At 48.8% G+C, this 13,966-nt stretch overlaps 1 protein-coding gene across 1 annotated transcript in view; it reads left to right on the top strand.

Annotated features, from left to right (window-relative positions):
* The first annotated feature begins 503 nt into the window (after positions 1 to 503).
* TWIST2 (twist family bHLH transcription factor 2) overlaps positions 504 to 13,966 on the top strand; it is a 49,709-nt gene continuing 36,246 nt past the window's right edge. The window contains exon 1 of the mRNA XM_022568133.2: positions 504 to 1,201. Within this exon, the coding sequence (XP_022423841.1) occupies positions 684 to 1,166 (483 nt within the window). The 5' untranslated portion in view covers positions 504 to 683 and the 3' untranslated portion in view covers positions 1,167 to 1,201. The remainder of the gene's footprint in view (positions 1,202 to 13,966) is intronic.

Here is a 13,966-nt window from a genome sequence, read left to right as displayed (position 1 = left end):
GGCTACTGGCCCCGCACGTCCCCCACCCCTGGCCGAACGTGCGGGCCACAGCGCGAACTCGCTGTGCGCCCCGGAGCAAGCAAGGCGCACACTGGCCCGGGCGCCCCCGGGGGGGGTCTCCCCGCCGCGTCCTCACCTCCTGGGAGCGCCTCCAGGGTAGGACTCGCCACCCGCACCCCTCGCGGCGCGGGAGAGACCCCGCAGCCCGGCGGGTTTCGATCTCCAGTTAAGGAGCAGACAAAGCCGGGTCGGCTGAGCCCAGGGCGCGGCGCGGCCGGAGAGCGGTCAGGGCCCGGGATGGAGGCGCGGGCGGCGCGCGAGGGCCCGGCACTCGCGGGTGCCCGCCGCGGCCGGGGCCTAAGGGGGAGGCAAAACTGAAAGTGCCGCGCCGGGGGGCGGGGGCGGCCAGCGAAGGCCCCAGAACTTGCCCTGCCCCCGGGCGCGGCGGCCAATCAGCGCGCCGCCCTCGCTCCTGACAACTATTTAGCAACCCAGCCCGGCTAGGGTTTCCAAAAAAGTTAGAATAACTTCCTCTCCCGGAGACCTCGGTTTTGCACAAGCCGGCCTTGAAATCAGAGCCTTTCGAGCAGCTCGGAGAGCGTGTGCTCGGCGACCGCGGGCTTGGCCAGCGGCGCGCGCTCGGCGCCCGGCGCCCCCAGCCCCACGCGCGCCGGGCGGGCGCCATGGAGGAGGGCTCCAGCTCGCCCGTGTCCCCCGTGGACAGCCTGGGCACCAGCGAGGAGGAGCTCGAGCGGCAGCCCAAGCGCTTCGGCCGGAAACGGCGCTACAGCAAGAAGTCGAGCGAAGATGGCAGCCCGACCCCCGGCAAGCGCGGCAAGAAGGGCAGCCCGAGCGCGCAGTCCTTCGAGGAGCTGCAGAGCCAGCGCATCCTGGCCAACGTGCGCGAGCGCCAACGCACCCAGTCGCTCAACGAGGCCTTCGCTGCGCTGCGCAAGATCATCCCCACGCTGCCCTCGGACAAACTCAGCAAGATCCAGACGCTCAAGCTGGCCGCCAGGTACATAGACTTCCTCTACCAGGTCCTGCAGAGCGACGAGATGGACAATAAGATGACCAGCTGCAGCTACGTGGCCCACGAGCGCCTCAGCTACGCTTTCTCCGTGTGGCGCATGGAGGGCGCGTGGTCCATGTCCGCCTCCCACTAGCGCCGCGCCACCCACGTCCGGACCGGCGCGCCAGGGTAGGTGCTGCGCGCGCGACGGGCGCCCTCCTCAGCGGGCGGGCCCCGGCGGCGAGGATGGGGTGCGCTTTTCCTCCTAGCGACAGACGGGGGTCGATCGGGAAGCTTCCAGGTGCCGGGGCACCCCTGTGGTTTTGTGCAAGCTCCCAGGCAGGGTGTCAGTCGCGAACGTGCCGACTGGTGACAGTGGTATTTTCCGTCCTTGCTTCTGTGGAGGTGGGGGCCTGTGGGTGAGTGTCGGGGGAGTGGGCATCAGAAGAACTGCCCGGAGCCGGCCGGGGCAGAGATCTGAGGACCAGCTTACCCACTGCGTCTCTCGGAGCGGAGGCCGCCCGGGAAGCTGCCTGGGCCGTGCCGTGCCGTGCCGTGCCAGGCTGTGGCTTCGCCCCGTTCCCGGGGAATGGCAGAGCGCGCTCGTCGTGCGGACACCCAGTTCTCCTCGACTGCTCTTGCAGGGTGTCCCGGCCCGCGCCTCGGGGACCCGGCCGTCGGCGCCCTGGCCCGACCGGTGGGCGCAGAGGTGCGGACCGGCGGCGCCTGGGTTTGCCTGGGGAAGGCGGGAGGACGCTGCCCTTTGCTGGCGGCTCCGGGGGCCAGTGCAGCCCGAAAGCCGGGGACCATCCGCGCCCCGAGCGCGGAGGACAGGGCCGAGGCTGAGGCGCGGAGACCGGAGCGCGGACACCGCCGCTGGGAACCCCGGCTGCCCGCAGGCAGGTGGAGTGGACCTTGGAGCTGGGAGCCTCTGGCCCCAGCCTTGAACCTCGAGAGTCTGGGAGGGGGCTCTAGCCGCGCTGCGACCGAGCGTTCGGCCCTGCAGGAGAGCGCGAGGGGTCCAGGCTGGGAAACAGGTTTGCAGGGAAAGGGAGGAGGTGCGACAGGGCCCGGCGCCGGAGAAGGCAAAGGGACACGGCTGCCGAGAGCATTGGAAGTTCTGGATTCCTCTAGTAGAGCGCTCAGGACGTCCTGCACCGGCCTCTTTTCACCAGACACCTTAGAAGCCCCTTAGGCAATGTCTAACTGCGGAGATGCTGTCCTGTCCTTTCCAGAAGGCTCTGTGACCACGCCTCTCTCAGACGATGGAGTGAAGGGTGCAGGATTTTTGGTGGAGAGAGAGCCGGGTTAGAAATCCTTCGTACTTGGTATGTTTTAGTTTCTCGCTCATCGTGCAGTGTTTTTATTCACGTCTCCACTTCACACAGAAGGAATTTAGATTAATCAAGAGCGTGCAGCCGCCCATTCTCCCAAGCATATCCATTCCTTTCCTGTGTGTTTTATAATATCTGCAAATGTTTTTGCTGTGGCTCTGAAAGGCTGATCTAGCACAGGTGGATTTTATTTTATTTTTTTAGTTTTTATTTCTGTGCCACTGAAAATTCTTTTGGTGAAATAGGCCCCTAAGACAATAATCATTTTATAGGCTTTTTAAAAAGAATTTTTAGCAGAGAATAACTTACGGGGATCTTCTCCTATCTTTGTCAAAAGCAGATGGAAAGTGTCTCAATCACATATTTCCCTAGGAAAGAAAGTTTGGATTGGCCGAGTACTAAAATGCTACAGTGGGATAATACATTAATTCTGGTTTTTGCTGCCTAAATTATGAGCTTCCATTAGTTAATTCCATTTACCCTCTCTACCATGCATAGTTTATAGCACATCTGAAATAAGAACAAACAGATGAGGAACGTCGTCTTTTTAAAACATACACATATATAGCTTTGTTGAAGAAAAAAGTCAACAGAATTATCATTAAGACTTCCCTCCAGAAAATTATTGAAAACAAAAGCAAGAGGTATTACCTTAATGCAGGAATTTCGTAGGATCTTTTGAAATTCATTTGAAAAGAATCGCATTCCTAAAACAGAGAATCAGACATAGAGCACAGTTCACATTATATAAAAATAAAAGGTATTACTTATAATGAATAAATGAAAAGCATTAAGAGTTTTCTTGGGAAAAAAGTCCCTGACATGTAAGAGATAAACACATTCAGCTGGAGAGCAAGTGATCTCCATGGGGCCCATTTATTTTTATTTTTCTGTACTTGAATATAACTGACTAGGTCTGATAAACCAGTTTCCTTAGGTGGATAGATACCCACTCTGTACAGAGGAGAAGGGAAATGGGAAAATCTTTGACCCACTGATGATCCTGGGCGCACCTTGTTTTTACTTATCAGGCATGTTCGACAAGCTTCTGCATTCTTTCTGTTTTTAAGCTGCTAGTCTGTATGAGTATAAATACAGTCATAATTGGTTTGATTTCCTGAAAATGTTGCTCCATGCCATTTGTTATTTATTTGCAACATTTTTAAGACGCATTAGGTGTATGTATTAGTAAGGAATTTCTAGACCTTTCCATAGATTGTATGTGATTTTAACGTCTATTGAGCGATATGAGACAAGCTGTGTCTAGATGAGCAGCAGCCACATTAGACGCCGAAATTGCCCCTTGATGTAAAGAGAAACACAGGAAGAATCAGAGTACTGCTGGTGCTAATGTTTATCCTGACTCTTTCCTTTGGCCTGGTATTTAAAAATACAAATACACAATAAATCAGGTGTCTTTGGACAGTCAGCAGGGTTCATCTAATCTGAACATCTCCAAAGGAGTTTTCAGTTTTCTCGTTAAATGCCTGAGTCTTCGGTGCAGGGTTGGCGGGGCACCTGGCTGGGAGGGTGTGGGGAGGTGATGATTACTTATCAGACATTTTTCATGTTCTCTGCTTTGTGGTTAAAGACGATATCTCTCTAACTTCTGCCATCTGCATAGATTTTCAGTAGGTTCCCACCCTCAAAATACTACTTATTTTTCCCTAAGAACTTTTAGTTACTTTGGAGAACAGAGTAGGACCCTCTAACCATCCGATATGTGTAAGCCTTTTCCTCTCTCCTGAAAATCGACTTTTTGGAGGTGTTCGTTAATGGCTAAATTCAGAATGCTAGCTGGTCCTGAAAGAAAATGAATCCCCTATGGTGAATGGAAATGCAGAATCCTAGGAGAGCTTTTGGTTGGTCAGGGGAAGAAGTAGAATGAATGGCCCAGCTACTTGAAATATAAATGATGTTTTGTTATAAAATGCCCACTGAAAAGATCTGATGTAGAGGCTGACCTCTGTTACGTGGGTATTGTTTCCTTAAATGTTTGTAGTTACTCTAAATCTTGCAGGAAGCAGGTCTTGCTACCCATCTGGCCAGAGTGGGAGCCGGAGGCTTGGGACTTGGAGAGTGGCTGTTTGAGGTCATTTGAAATGTAGTACTTTACTGAGGTTTTCTGAAAGCTATGCTATTTTCAGACAAGTCTTGAACCTGAAAGAATTGAGTTTTCATCCTCCTTGCTTCACTATATTTTGGATAGACGGCACAGATGCCAGATTCCTTTCGCCTGGTGAAAAGATCATAAAGTAAACTCTTTCTGAGCAGATCACTATAACTCATAACTGTAGTTTAAATCTGGGCTTTAAAAAAAAACAAATATTTTAATAAGCCAGTTTTAAAGGCTGAACTTTTATGACAGTTTTTAAGCTTAGTATTTATATTAATCTATTCTCATTGGTGTCTTTAAAAACCCTGTGAGTGTATGCTGGAAAGTCTGTTTATGTTTGTGTCTTGTCCTGGGAAGGGATAAATGTGCTGCAGAAAGCAAACCAAATACAAAGCTTTCTGCTAGCAAAGAATTCACGGATGAGGCAATAAAATTCAAAGAAGAGATGAATACGTTAGTGTAGCCAAGAAGCAAAGCCATAAAGAAGACATAGAATCTAAGAGATACAGACATGGATGCATTCAAAGGTAAAGCCAAGATGAAACACTAAAAGCAGGAAATGCTTAAAAACATATTTCACATGGTCACCTGAGTCTACACATGTGATAAAACTGTATAGAATGAAACACTTACACACACACACATGCACACACACACGGGTGCGTGTAAAACTGGCGACATCTGAATAAGGTCTGGAGAGTGTATCAATGTGAGTTTCCTGGTTGTGATATTGTATTATAGTTTTTTGAGGTGTTACCACTGGGGGAAACCGAGTGAAGAGTGTAAGGGAATCTCTGTGTACTGTTCCTTACAACTTTCTGTGACTCTACCATTATCTCAAAATAAAAAGTTTGAAAGAAAAGATATTCCACAGGAATTTTAAAAATTTCTATATTCAAATGAGCAAATTATATAAGGAATGATTATGCCTATCTCAGAGTAATAAACCCAAAAAAATGTGCTTTGAGCAAAAATCCATGTTTTTCCCTGATATCATTTGCATTATTTCACTTTTCAGAATATTAGGAATTTCTCATATTTGCAATATATAATGAATTAAAAGTGGTTCCTTTTAATTCTAAAACAAAGAGTAGAATCCCAGAAATCTAGAGGAGAAATACCAATCAATACATTTATCCCTTTGCTAATAAGGAATATATTTTTCAGAGGAATTTCAGGAAATATTCACCTGAAACTGATACAACATTTGCTTTTAAGATACTAAGTCTATATTGACTTACATATCTCCCCCCACACACACACTGTTCTGAAGCCGATGATTTATCAAAATTATTCATCCAAGAAGTGTAGAGATTGAAGTCTTAGTACACAGTTGGGGGATGGGGAGAGAGAGAGACAGAGAGACAGAGAGAGAGAGAGAGAGAGAGACTGATAGAGAGATATCAAATCGTAAACTGAGTCATGGTTATTTTAAATTAATATTTGTTTGTCTTTAATAGGAACGTATTTTGTGTTTGGGTAAGTCTTTGACCGCAATTTAGTTATATTAAATGTGCCTTAATTTAATGTTTATTTTGGAGTGAGATACAGTGACATTAACGCTGCGATTTCCATGCTGATGTCAGCTAAGGCATGGTGGGATTTTTCTTCAGTGATTGCTAACAGTTGTCATGCTAAAAGGAGACTTGATCAGAAACTGGAAAAGCCAGCACGTAACTTTATTCCGACCTGAGAAATGTTTCGTGGTTACTTGAAAATAGAGTCATTTTGAGTCAAAACAATGTCTTCCGTGCTTTGAAATCTGTATTATTTTATCTGCAACTCTCTTGTTTAGAATAACATGATCCTGTGATTATGTGTAAGAGGGAACAGGATTGAGAGAGCGAGGCATGGTGTCTGTGGAGGCTGTTATTGTTCAGTTTCTTCCCATAATATCGTTTTCCTCTGTTATTTGATCAGGGAAAGATTTAGATGACCCAGCTTCTCGTGATGTCTCCTGTAGAATGGTAATTTTACTTCTCACATCCTAAGAGCAATGCCTCTAAAATTGGCCACATCCCTCCTTTCTTTAGACCAGAATTTCCCCATCAATTGAATGAAGGACAGGGTTGAGCCCAACGAGCTTTAAGTTATCAAAATCAGTTATTCTGAAAAATACTCCTCCTTTCTTTTGAGCTCATATTCGACCTTAAAAATAGCCACCTACATCTTTGGGGAGAAATGGTAAATTATGTTGTCTGCCATTAGATTCCTTTTCCTTGCTGTTTGCGATAGAAGGTTCACATTTGTTCTTCCGGACGTGCAGATCTGGTGTGTGACTGATGGGAAAGATTTGGGCAAAACCCCTAATTTTATTAACACTGCGATAGAGAGCAAACAACCAGCCCCAAGCCCAGGGCTGAGGTTTGTGCTGGGGTCACAGCCAGGGCCTCTCCGGAGCGTCAGGGAGAGCAACTCAGAAGGGAAACCGGTGGTGGGTGTTCAGCCTTGTGCCTGGGGAGGGGAGGTGTGGGGATCCTTTGTCCGACTCCCCATGGAGAACAAATGCCCCAAGTTTTGTTGTTCGTGCTGTTTCTCTATTGCTGCATAGATGAAACACCACACTGGCCTTTCTGTTCAGTTCTCTCTGAGTATGTCCCTCTTCTTAGAGATTCAAGAGATTTTTGCCTGCTCCAGAGACAAGTGAGGGCTCCTTGAGGAACAGCTTGTAAAATAAACAAACTCCCTGAAAGAAAACACAAGCCAATAGTTTCTAGTCTCTGCCTCTGCGGCCGTGGTGGATTTCTGTGTGTGTTCGACCTTGATTTAACATTCTGGAAGTCAGAATGCAAGCAGGCATCATGTTCTTTCAATCACGAGCTCTAGAAATGAACATTGAGCTGCTATTTCCTCTCATTAATCTCAGCTCTTTAAGTAGATTTGTTTGCAGGGAGTGTAGTGGGATCAGAAGTCAAAAGCCATTTGCCTTGTTTGACTTTCTGGCCCTGTGGGCGCGAAAGTGCCTGCTACCTAGTCGTCTGCTTCCATAACTCAGACTTTTAACTCGGGAAGAGTAACAGGGAAAGCTAGCCTGCAGGGTTGGGAAGACCTGTGCTTACTGTGTCACTTCCGGAAGGCTGTGTGCATTGAAAATCCCATTCCTAATGAGATTGCCTTGATCAATACACAGGTGCTTATCATTTCTTTGGGAAATGCCTAAAATTACTGCAAATTGGAGAGGAAAGGAGGGGGGAAGGGCTTTATTTTCTTTCTCGAGTTGAGAGCATCGCCACGTCTCTATTCATATAACATCGTCACTGAAGATTAATTTTCCTGAGTTTAAATCATCCCAAATTGCCTACTACGTATACATCGGGTCGTAACTAATGAAAGTCTTCAGAATACACATGGGTACCTTGTTGTCCTTTTTCATATCTGTATGCGTCGGCAGGAACCTAAGAAAGAAGATTGGATCCTTCGTGCGTTTTTCTGTCTGGTGAGCCTTTCTTCCTCAGCTGCCCCCCCGCCTGGACCCTACAAGCCCGCATCCTCTCTGGCGCTTATCCTTTAGCTGAGATCTAGCATTATTAATAACTGAAGTCCACGAAAGCTTTCATATCGCAGTAAGTGATAAAGGATGAACAAAAAGCCCGTCCTCAGGCCGCGCCAGCAGCACAAACAGGCGTGGGGAATAAACACCCCGTCTCAGGTTCCCTGAGTAGAGCAGGCCCGGGTGTTCTGGAAATTCAGTGCAGTTCAGTAATAGATGTGCAGCCAGACCCCCCGCCCCCCAGAATGTGCGCTGGGTGACGCCCTCTCCTTAGCTGGCGATCGTGACTCTCCTCTAAGAAAACTGTTCCACTGATACTAGAACAAAAGTGCCCCTAATGGATATCTGTACCCTAGAAAGCCTGGTGTGTCCTGTGTTGTTGATTTTTCTTGTGCAAAATGACCTGCTTCAACCACCTAGAACTGCATGAAACCATGTGGTGACTCCACCGGCAGGCGCTTCCGGGATGATCGTTCACGGTGTCCGTGGTGGGGCTGCACGGGATCTCCACGCACACCCCTCTTGTGGAAAGAGTCCACGCAGTCAAGTATTTTAAGGGCAGAATTAACTCAAGGCTATTTTGCCGGATGTTAAATTATTGCCGCTTCCGGAACTCTCTTTTAGACGATTTTTTGAGGATAGAGATTTTCTTTTAATTAAACAATAAGCAAAAAGCGTGGGCTGTGATATATTTATCTGCTCGTTTCAAAGATCACTATTATGCGACATCCACTTTTGTTTTATTACATTTCAAAAATGAACGATTTCACATAATTTCACTGTTGAGTAAATTTAATCTTCTTACGTGTCTCCAGCGATTCTGGAAACGTGAATCGATCATTTATGATTTATATATGACAAAGGTAACTTTTTCAGGAATGGCAAAGTAAAAGAGAAAGTGAAGATCTGAACGGGAAAAGTGATGTGTGGAGAATTTCACACGGAATAGGGCGATTGAGGGGATCGGGGCCCCTGAATAAGGAAACGGAAGGATCAGGTGTGTGTGCGGGCGCGGACCTCCCTCTGCTGGTCCCTGGAGACCCATCGCATCTCCCCAGGGATCCCTGAGAAACCTAGAAGACAGTGGTTTATCAGAACAAACACCCTCCCGGCCTTCCCAGAAAAGGGACACTTTGTAAAATCCAGTAGGGCTGCCTCAACGCTGCTGTGATGATGCCCCAGGCGGGAGGCCACGGGGCCGCATGACCTAACAAGGACCTGAGAGCCTTCACCTGCCACCTGCCCCGGGGCATCAGCGTCACCCCGAGAGGGCCATCCCAGACGTCCCAGAGGTGGCACCCGACTTGCAGGACCCTGCCAGAGGCAGCGGGTGCCCCAGGTACCAGAGAAAGCAGAGGTCCCTGAGAGCTCGGTGGCTGAGGCGAGCACCCTGCATAGGCGAGGGGAGCCCAGGAGGCGGGTGCTCAGCTGGGCCGGACCGGCCTCGGAGCTGCTGCTGATCTGCCCTCAGGTCACGCAGACGAACGGCTGAGCGTCAGCCAGCGTGGCTCAGCCTTTGCCAGGGTTAACGAGAAGACGTGGGAACTCAGCACTGGTTTCCTCCTCCTGTAGATAACCCCACTGTCAAATTTCACTTTGAAGCTTTCGCTCGTCCAAAGACAGCAGACTTCCAGGAGATGACACCCGCCCACCACTGAGGTTCACAGGGGAAACAGAATGCGCCTGGCTTTGCTGAGAGAAGCCAACTCACCATGCTGGCCATCTTGTGAAGCATCCTTCTGCTGGAGCCACCGAGTTCTCTGAATGGTAATAAAGCGTTATTTGCACGGATGACAGAGTTCATCCTCCTGGCTCGTTCCTCAGAAGCGTGTCAATGTGCAGATTTTATGAAGCAAGCTCTTGGACAGTCAGCTTGTGTTGTGTATTTTTTGAAAGTTACAGCGAGTATCATTCAATGTTAATTACATAATTTCACTTTTGCTAACCAGAAAGAGGCAAAGGGGAAGTGAGGACACAAAGAGCAAAGCTGGTGTGTTTCTGGCTCCTGGCACCCACCGTGCTCTCTCCTGCGTGACTCTTCACAATGTGAATTCTGGAGGTTTTAAATGTTCACGACTACATGTGGTCAACGAGCCTCTCCCCAATGGATTTTGCTCTTCAGTGAAATCACCGTTTCCAGAACAAATCATATGCAATTCTTTCCCTTAGTGAATTTCTCTGACATGGTATTTTTCTATTGGGGGAAATTTTAATTAGACAGAAAGCAAAGGCAGTTGCTCTTGTAGGGGCGGGCTAGGTCCCCAAGTGAGTCTGTTGGGAAAAACCCATTGTCTTGGGTCCAGGGGATTGAGAATCCAAACAGGACTTTTCCTGAATTTGAACATGCAGTGGACCTCAATTTCCTGCTCTCAGCCCTGCATTTTTGGGCTGAGGTGTGTCATAGCTTCGCTGGGACTCAGTTTTCCTGCCTTGCAAAATGATGGGGTAAGTTTCTCACAGTCCTGCGGTTATCAAAATTCCAAGAGCCAGTAGGACCCAGCCATTCCCTCCTGGGTATGTACACATCAAAGAATTGAAAGCAGGTGTTCATACAGAAGGGCACACTCATGTTCATAGCAGTGCTGTGTACAATAGCCAAAGGTGAAAACAATACAGGTGTCCGTCAGCTGAGGAAGGGGTCAGTACAGTGCGGTCTCTCCATACAGTGGAGAACTACTCAGCCAGAGGGCGTGATGTCCTGGCTCATGCTACAGCATGGGTGAATCTTGAAAACATTACGCTGAGTTAAAGAAGTCAGACACAAAACACCAAATAGCGTCGATTCCATTGACATGAAATATCCGGAACAGGCGAAAGTAGATTCGTGGTTGCCAGGGACTGGCGGGGAGGGAGAACGGGACAGAATTGCTTAATGGGTGTGGGATTTCTGTGTGGGGTGATGAAAAAGGTCTGGAACTAGATAGCGATGATGTTTGCACAACAGTGTAAAATTCTCCTGAATTGTATACTTTAAAATGGTTAAAATGATGAATTGTGTATTTTACCAGCAAAAAAAAAAAAAAAAAAGAAAAAAAGTCCTGAGTCAGACTGTGGCCCTCTCTGGCGACTTGATGGGACTTGGGGGTGGAGGTGTGCTAGACCTTTACCTTTTCTCCACTTTCCAGAGACGTAATCCAGCTTATCCACTTGATTCAGCGCTTGTCAGATGCTTCTCATCTAGTCAAGTTGTGTTGCCTAAAAGCGTTTTCCTTTTGAAATCTCTTTCCTAATGTGTTCATAAAAAAAGTCCCTCAGACAATTCTGATAACACACTTGGCGGCCTGTTGATTGTGTCTCTGGCAGCCTCTCCACGGTGGACTGGGGTTACGGGGGGGAGGGACGCAGGGGCGGGAGTGGCCCCAAGGTTCTGCACTGCCAGCCATCGACCCAACAGACAAGAACGGGGAGCATCTTCATACCTGCTGCAGGGGTGGCCCAGGAGCATTTGGACCCATCGCGTCCAGCAATGGGCTCCCTAAAGCCCAGGGCCTGCCCACAAGTGAGCCGATCTCAGTCTGGTTCGCAGGCTCAGAGACCCTCAAAGGGGATGCTGTGGCCACCCCGAGCTGGTGATTCCTGAGAACGGCGTCCTGTGGCCCTGCGCTGCTCTTTTGGGTAAATCCCTCTCTTTCTCCAGTGCCACCTTCTAAGGGCTGGGACCCTAGCCCAGTGCAGAGTGGACATGTGACCAGCATGGTGGGGCCTGCCCCCAGAGAGAGGGACATGGGAAAAGGGGTGGCATGCCATCATTCAGGGCCAGTTGGGTGGTTTTTTCTCCTTTGATCTTTTTTCTCTCCTTCCCCCACTGCTGAGTTAACTCCTCACCTGCTTCCTGAGCCACTGTGCCCCAGAGACCCACCAAGGGAGACGGGTGGGAGAGTGCTTCCTCCGCCGTGATTCAGTTCCGCTTCTAAAAACACCACCACCTTCATGGTGTCATGCAGTCAGCACTTTGAGACACTTGCAGAAACCCCAGAGAGAGTGTTGGGCTCATGGACTGTGCTTTGAGAATCAGACTGGAGGGCTCAGGAGAACATGAAGCAGGTCCGAAAGGATCTCACCAGGAGGGGTGAGTGGCTGAAAGCAAATTTGCTGCTGCAGTTCCCCCCTTCCTGGTCCTCTGTGCACCCCTCCCTCCAAAAGAAAACCACCAGGGGGGGAAGAAGAGAGGCAGACAGTTTCCCTCAAGCTGCTGAGAGAGAGAACTCAGATTGAGGCAGGAGGACAGGACTCAGGTTGCCTGCCGGCCCCCTAGTTAAGTTGTGTCGCCGCCTGACAAGAACCCGGGTCACCCCCTCAAGCCAAACGCATCTTGTCCCGGGGCCCCGATGCATCAACGCCACGTGCTTCCTCCTGCAGCTGTGAGGACGGAGCCCAGGTGCAGAGGGGATGCTCTTTGATTCACGAGTGCAGCCCAGCGCTGCTGTACCTGGGGACACTGCTCCACTCTCCGGCCACCTCTGCTCTGAGTAACTGAACCGGGGGCTCACCATATCCCCCTGGGTGCCACACACTGTGGACACTGGGCCAGCACCCGGGGTAGGGCAGTGTCATGTTGGGCGGGTGGGCTCCATCCTTCCTGCAGCTGGTTTTCATATAACCGTCCGGGTGACGGGAACTAAGTCGGCACCCTTGGGTGCACACACACAGGGTGCCCCCTCCCACCTACCCCGTCCTTCTCACTGTCCCTGCAGCCAGTCGGGTGTCACAATGTCCACCCACCCAACCTCTCCATGAAAACATCGGCTGTCAAAGCTAATAGAAAATCAGGCCTCCTGGTGAATCCTGGCGGACAAAATGAATGTCGTTTTGTCCCGTCAAGGTCCATGGCTCTGTCCGGCGGGGATCACTGACACGTGTGTCCACCCCCAGCCCACCGGCTGGGGCGCAGCAGGGGCGCCGCAGAGCCTGACAGTGGACACGGAGGGGACGGAAATGACGGTGCTGATGTGGAGCCTTCACTGCCCTGGCCCCTGCGGCTGGTCACCTGAGGAACAGCAGACACAAGTCACGAACAAAAGGAATAACTGCAACTCAGTTAAAAAATGAAACTTCCCAATACCAAAAAACTAGGATATCCAGAATTTTCACATGAACTGGGAAGGACATGTTTACGCTGTGTTTTATAATAGATCAATATTCTTATGAGACAAAGAGCCCTTAAAAATCCATAAGAGAAAAGACGATCATCCAGTAGAAAATAAGGGCAAAATATATGAACTTACAAAAGAAGAAATTCAGTTGGTCATACACATATAAAAGTGTTGAACTTCAACAGTAGCCAAGAAATTCAAAATAAAACAGGAGGATACTATTTTTTTACTAAAGTGGAAAATACATAGAGATAATGATAATTCCCATTATTGAGGAAACGGTGAGGAACCAGGTCCTCTTGTCCCTGCCAGGGAGAAGATACATTGTAAAATCTTTCTAAAGAGGTTTTGACAGTAGGTAAAAAAAAGATTGAAAAAAAAAATTGGAAATAAGCTTGGATGGAGCAAATGCACTTCTAGGAGTTATCTTTGAGTGAATCACGGTGGCTCTGCCTAGCAGCAGACACATTCATATCAGCTTTGTTAATACGAGGGAAATGTTTAAAATGTCCTGAATGAATTGCTTGAATAAGCTGTGCGGTTTAGCCATATTCTGGAACACTATACCGTCAGCAGATTTGGTATCGTAAGCAAATATTTAATAACGTGAGGGAAACGGTTATACAATGGAACAGAACATATGATCCCAGGTTGAAAATTCACAGTGTGCTTGCATGGGTATGTTCGTCCAGAGAGAGAGAAAGGTAAGGACACGTGTCTCTAGACCAGAATGTTAGTGGAAAATCTTCCTTTCCTTCTTATTTTTATTGCTTTTCTTTATTTTCCAAATTTTCCGCAAATGCCATGTATCACTTATGCAATTTGAGAAAACCAACCAGGACGTTTGAGAGGGAGGGTGGTAGGCTCTTACCACGCATCCCTTCCTCTGGACTCTGGTTAACCCTCCTACCCGCAGGCCCA

This window comes from Delphinapterus leucas, chromosome 8 (assembly GCF_059928025.1).
Source record: "Delphinapterus leucas isolate spDelLeu-1000000601 "Yukka" chromosome 8, BTC_Dleu_Yukka2, whole genome shotgun sequence".
NCBI lineage: Eukaryota > Metazoa > Chordata > Mammalia > Artiodactyla > Monodontidae > Delphinapterus > Delphinapterus leucas.
The sequence above is the reverse complement of the archived record's forward strand: the minus strand, read 5'-3'. Positions and strand labels throughout refer to the sequence as shown.